This window comes from Nannospalax galili, unplaced genomic scaffold, assembly GCF_000622305.1.
Source record: "Nannospalax galili isolate Female #2095 unplaced genomic scaffold, S.galili_v1.0 scaffold180, whole genome shotgun sequence".
NCBI classification, from domain to species: domain Eukaryota; kingdom Metazoa; phylum Chordata; class Mammalia; order Rodentia; family Spalacidae; genus Nannospalax; species Nannospalax galili.
This window is the reverse complement of record NW_008348199.1, coordinates 2,091,917-2,098,364: the sequence shown is the minus strand read 5'-3', so window position 1 is coordinate 2,098,364 and position 6,448 is coordinate 2,091,917. Positions and strand designations below refer to the sequence as shown.

At 53.7% G+C, this 6,448-nt stretch overlaps 1 protein-coding gene across 1 annotated transcript in view; it reads left to right on the top strand.

Annotated features, from left to right (window-relative positions):
- Positions 1–6,448, top strand: part of Pnpla3 (patatin like phospholipase domain containing 3) — a gene marked incomplete in the record, with an annotated part of 18,806 nt that overhangs the window by 9,434 nt on the left and 2,924 nt on the right. Inside the window, 2 exon segments of the mRNA XM_008844724.2 lie at positions 894–1,076; positions 2,660–2,792. Coding sequence (XP_008842946.2) covers positions 894–1,076; positions 2,660–2,792 — 316 coding nt within the window.

The window sequence follows — 6,448 nt, the reverse complement described above, 5'->3', positions numbered from 1 at the left end:
AGGGGGAAAGAAAGGGTGTGGGGTGGGGAGAGGACTTACTTAATGAGCCAGGTGGTATCTCAGCACTGTGAAGTGGAGGGCCCCCCTCCTGGTGAAGACACTGGGGAGGACAGATTGGACCAGAAGCTGGTGTGTCTGTGACCCCAGGCAGTTTCTTTCTGAGAACAAAACATACCTCAGGAAAGTGGCCTGTTGGAGAGTGCAGAGTGTGATGGAGGCCCTGGAACAAATGGGGCAGCTCAGAGGTCACAGTGCAGGTATGGGCCTCTTTGACTTTCTACTGCAGCCATGGACCTGCTCCATGCCTGTGTCATGCCCAGACTCCTGTGAGTCCTGTCAGTCCAGGGACCAACACTGAAGTCAGTGGCTGAGTCCCTGCCTCTTGGGCAGGCACACACATGTGTACAATGCTTGGAGGCCGTGGCAGAAGGGTCTCATCTTAGACACCAGACCTGGCTCCGCCACACACTGCCTGTGTGACTTTGGACTAGTCTCTAAACCTCTCTGTGCTTGTGAGTCTTCAGCCGATAAATGGAGCTTATGATTCTGGTTGTTGTTAGGCTGTCTAGTGGTGCTGCTGTGCCTGGCTCAGGGCCTGGAATGATGGCTCAGCCAGCGGAAGAGGAGTTATCTGTACATTGTAGTGTTTGACTTTGAACCTTATGAGCCCAGATGTGCTCTCACACAGCTAGAGTGAGGCAGGAGCCACACTCACATCTGTCCCAGCTACATCCTCGCTCTTGTCTTGCAGCTCCAGTGCCAGCTGCCTTACTCCTCGCCCTGTGTCTGTGTGTGGTTCCTGTGTTAACACACCTCTGGGACTGAGTGTGGCTAGAAAGGTGATGACCTGTTTCCTACTTCCCCTCACAGGTGCCTTTCCGTGTTCTTTGTAGGCATCTGTAATGGGCCTCGGCCCAGCCTGAGTCTGTCCTCAGAAGGGATGGCACCAGAGCCCACAGTGCCCTGCTTGGGAAACAGCAGGCTGGTGGAGGATGAGCTGCCAGATGGCCTGCACCTCACAACTGTGCCCTGGGATGAGAGCGTCCTGGAGACACTCTCACCAAAGCTCACCACAGGTACCGATGCTCTGGGACGGGCCAGGACCAGGGCACACCAGGTGTCAGCAACAGGGTCGCTTCCTGTGCACGAGCGCACTGCCACCCCACAGCCATTGGGGTGATTGGGACGCGGGCCTCAGGACTAGCACTACCCACTGCACAGGCTGGCCACCACCCCCCATCCTTGTACCTTCAGAGCATCCCCTCCCCATCTCTAGAGGCTGTGATGGAAAGGAGGAAAGCAGACCCCAGCTGAGCCCAGGGCCACACACAGGCCTGGCAGCCAGATCTTGGCTCACCCTACTGAGTTGCATCCCTGCAGGCTCCACCTCCAGCCCAAGTGAGGGTTGTGGACATCAGGGCCTGGGGTCCACCCTCTGGGTCTAACCCTTCCCTCAGAATGCCTTGGGGTCTCTGTCATCTGCCTGTCTTCCTGCCCGAAGTCCCTTTCTCTTTCTCTCCCTCCCCACCACGCCCCCCCGCCAAAGCCACAATCTTGACTCTCTGTTGAGTAATGTATGTCATTGACTGCCGAGTAGACAGTGCTATGGTCTAAATGTTTGTGTCCCCCAAATTCCTGTACTGACAGCCAGGTATGGTGGTGTCCTTGGGAGGTAGAGCCAGAAGGATCAGGAGTTCAAGGCCAGCCTTCCTTGGCTACCGAGTGAGGTTGGGGCCAGCCTGGGCCACATGAGACCTTGTCTCAGAAAAAAAACAAAATTTCTTGTGCTGAAATCCTAGCCCCCTGCCCCGAGAATGGCATCAGGAGGTGGACATTTGTGGACACTGGGTTCCAAGGGCAGGGTCCTCCAAGTGGGATTGGTGCCCATAAAGAGGGCAGAGAGGTTCTTGACTCCTTCTACCCTGTCAAGACAGAAGTGCTGTCAGTGACCCAGGCCCTCACCAGACACGCCTTGACTCTGGTCTTCTAGATCTGTGAGGAGTCAGTGTTTGCTCTTTACAGAAGCTGCTGGGTCACCAGGCTGTGTGACAGCCAGTCAGCCAAGCCAGACAGACCAGTCCACAGACCAGCTTCATGTCAGGCCATGGAGATACTCAGATGAATGGAACCCAGTGTCTAGCCTGGAGGCAGCAGCTGCTCCTTGGGAGATGTCAGGAGGTCATGGGGGGGTGGATAAGAGATGGAGCTCCAGGAAAATGCAGCCAGCAGGAGGGGGTCGAGGTGCAGCCGAGGGTGGCCGGAAAGTATGTGTGCTCAGAAAGTAACAGGGCTGGGGTGTGGCTGCGTGGCAGAGCTCTTACTGAACACATTCAGAGAGAGAGGGTGGGGGAGGTCTTTCCATTTGATTTTTCTCTCTGGGAGTCTCACTGTGTAGCCTACACTGGCATCAAACTTGAAATTCTCCTGCCTCAGCCTCCCGGGATTACAGCTGGGGTTACAGGCCTGCACTACCACACCAGGCTTGCTGTGAGAGGACAGCTCGCAGCCCTCAGGGGGGTACCTACGGGAGCTGCTGCCAACCCAGGCCCCAGGCTTCCTGTATTTCACAGCCACTCTAAGCCCCTCCAGGCAGGGGAGTTCCGATCCCCCGCACTGTTGCAAACCACACAGACACAGAACTTCAAACTGTCTTTTTTAGCACTGTTTGAAGCGATTAAGGACCGAGAAGGCTACCTGAGCAAAGTCTGCAACTTCCTGCCTGTCAGAATCCTGTCTTACGTCATGCTGCCCTGCACCCTGCCTGTGGAGTCAGTCATCGCCACTGTTCACAGGTGAGCACTGATGTGCGGCATGGTGGTTCAGTGAGCTCATAGAGGCTCGGACTCAGCCCAGGCCAGCTGCATGTGTCACGAGATACGCTCGCGCATGGTGCCCCTAGAAAAGGCCCTCCTGTCCTGAGAGCCACCAGCCACTGCAACTCTGCACAAGCTCCAAAACTGCTTGGAGACTCCTCGAGCTGGCAGTGGCCTTGCCTAGCACCTGGTCCAGCCATTCACGATCTCCTGGGGAAACTGAGGCAGGGAGAGGTGGAGGCCACAGCTCTGAGGCTACTGGCAAGTGGGAAGGCCAGGTGTGGGAAGGCCCTTGTGCTTCAGGCCTGTCTTACTTTAGAATGGCATGCAGACGGTATTGCCCAGAGAGGCCCATTTTCCCTCTACCCGTAGAGTCTAATGCCAATTAGGAGATGGAAATGAGGTGGTTCTGGAACTTATGGATGGGTGTCCCTCTGATTTGGGGCATACACAGCAGGATGGCAGCTCAGCTCAGTTGTCAGACTGTCCTGGTTCAAGACCTGGCTGCACTCCTTACCACAGCTGTGTGGCCCTGGACTAGCGAGTGAGCCTCTCTGTTCTTTAATTTCCCCTCAGGAAAATGGGGGGGTGGTGAAAGCTGGCCTGGAGCAGGCCCAGCAAGGTCCTGTTTTGGAGTGCACTCACATCTGTGAGGCTACCATTCTAGGGTGAGCATGGAGGATCAGGAGTCCAAGGCTAGCCTGGGATACATAGTAAGTCAAGGTCAGCCTGGGATACGTAGTACAGTCTCAAGAAGACACACAGGGCTAGGGATGGAGCTCAGTGGTGGAATGCTTACCTAGCATGCATGGGTCCTGGGTTCAATCCCCAGCACCATGAAAAGGAAGGAAGGGAGGGAAGGAATGAGGGAGGGAGGGAAGGAAGGAAGGAAGGCACACTGGGTATGTGGCTCAGTTAGTATGCTTGCCTAACATGCACTAAGCCCTGGGTTCAATCCCCAGCACCCATAGAACTAGGCATGGTGGCACGGGTCTGTAATTCCAACTCAGGAGGTCGAAGCAGGAGATCAGAAGTTCAGGGTCATTCTTGGCTACATAAGGAGTTTGAGGCCAACCTGGGCTACATGAGTAAAATAGGCAGGAAGAAAGGAAAAAGAATTGAATTGGGTGGGGGAGGAAAAGGGGAAAGAGAGAGAAAGAGAGATCATCTGGAAGTCCTGGCTGTACCATTTGGCCCCTGCCCTCCTGCTGTGCTTGTCCCATCTGGACAGGTGTCACCACACAGCCCTGCCCTCTGTCCGTGGTCCTCTGTTCTGGGCTTCCTCCCTTGTTTTTCTGCAGCAAAGCCTCACCAGATCCCCAAGGAGACAGTCTTTGGATTGCATCCCTCGGGCTGTGCCTGTTTTCTGTGATTTCGGGGCAGCTGCTCACAGATCTGCAGGTGGAAATTCTTTCCTCTGAGAACAAGATCTGGGGTTCCACCCAGATTATTCATGAGGAGTCCCAGCCTCGTTCTCCTTTCTCCGTGGCTGAATGCCATTTGTCTTTCCATCCCTCGTGGTCTAGGTTTCCATGGGGCCCTGCCTGAGTCTCATTCGTGGATCTGCTGCTTCCTCAGCAAAGCCTCCATCTCCCTAACTGAGACGTGACCTGCTGTTGCTTCTGTAACTCCTTCTTTTCCATCTCCTCTTCTCCCCTCCTTCTGAGGCTTCTGGAAGATCATCATCTCTTGGGTTGGATTCCGGTCTCACTGATGTCTTTTCTCCCTTTTTTAAGAAAAAAGGATTTATTTTTAATTACATGTGTGTGTCTGTGTGCCTGTGACTGGGTTTGTGCACGTGATTTCAGGTGCCCTCAGAGGTCAGAAGATGGATCTGGATCCCCTGGAACTAGAGTTACAGATGATTGTGAGCCGCCATGTGGGTGCTGGGACGCGAACCTGGGTCCTCTGCAAGAGCAGCCAGTGCTCCTGACCGCTGGGCCGTCTCTCCAGCCCCCACCTTCTCTTTTCTGTATCATTTAAGCCTCTGTCTTTTTGCCTCTGTTCTGAAATCTCTCCAGATTTGCCTTTCACTCCCAGTCTGCCAGCATAATAGCAGCATAATCGAGCTTCTAACTCTGGCTTGTTCTTTTAGGTCAGCGCTCTGTGCTTGGTTCAGTCTTCATTTTGTTTCAGTGTGTGCATGTGTGTGGTGTGTGTGCACGTGTGTGCGTGCATGTGTGTGGTGTGTGTGCATGTGTGCGTGCATGTGTGGTGTGTGTGCACGTGTGCGTGCATGTGTGGTGTGTGTGCATGTGTGTGCGTGCATGTGTGTGGTGTGTGCACGTGTGTGCATGTGTGTGGTGTGTGTGGTATGTGCACGTGTGTGCGTGCATGTGTGTGGTGTGTGCACGTGTGTGCGTGCACGTGTGTGTGCATGTGTGGTGTGTTCTCGTGTGTGGTGTGGTGTGTGTGTGGTATGTGTGCTTATGTGTGTGGGTGTGGTGTGTGCACGTGCGCATGTGTGGTGTGTGCTTGTGTGTGTGGTGTGTGTGCTTGTGTGTGTGGTGTGTGTGTGCACGTGTGCGTGCATGTGTGTGGTGTGTGTGGTATGTGCACTTGTGTGTGTGTATGTGTGTGGTGTGTGTGCATGTGTGTGTGTGCATGTGTGTGGTGTGTGTGCTCGTGTGCGTGCATGTGTGGTGTGTGTGCACGTGTGCGTGCATGTGTGTGGTGTGTGTGCACGTGTGTGCATGTGTGTGGTGTGTGTGCTTGTGTGTGGGGTGTGTGTGCTCGTGTGTGTGTGGTGTGTGTGTGCACGTGTGCGTGTGTGTGCACACTTGCATGTGTGTCTGTGTATTTTACATCTATTTATTGTGGTTTTTTTTTTTACATTTTTAACTGTGTGGTGTGTGTACGTGTGTGCGTGCACGTGTGTGTGCATGTGTGGTGTGTTCTCGTGTGTGGTGTGTGTGTGTGGTATGTGTGCTTATGTGTGTGGGTGTGGTGTGTGCGCACGCGCATGTGTGGTGTGTGTGCTTGTGTGTGTGGTGTGTGTGCTTGTGTGTGGGGTGTGTGTGCTCGTGTGTGTGGTGTGTGTGTGCACGTGTGCGTGTGTGTGTGCACACTTGCATGTGTGTCTGTGTATTTTACATTTATTTATTGTGGTTTTTTTTTTTACATTTTTAACATATTTTATTATGCACATGCGTATACACATATATTGGCTCTCGTGCCACAGCCGTGTGTAGGGGTCAGAGAACAACTTGTGGAAGTCAGTCCTCTCCTTCTACATTGTGTGTCTGAGGGATCAAACGCAGGTTGTCAGGTCTCAAGCATCCTTACCCCAAGCCATGTCTGGATTTCAAAGACAGGCTCACTTTGTAGCCCAGGCTTGCCTGGAACTTACTATGTAGCCTAGGCTGATCTCACACTCAGGTCAGACCTCCTGCTCAGCTGAGCATGAGTCAGCACTCCTGGCTCGTGTTCTTACTTTATGGTGCCACACTTTGCTGGAACGTTCGCCATCCTCTGAATTGTCCCTCTCTGTCTAGGGCCAGCGCTTCTGTTTTCATTTTTCCTCTTGAGTGCTGTTTATTCTTGGCATGTGGTCCTCAGTTTGTGTGTAGATCTAGGACTCTATTGTGGGGTTCTGGGGGCTGTGGTAAAAAGCAGTCTGCTTCTAGCCAGGTGGG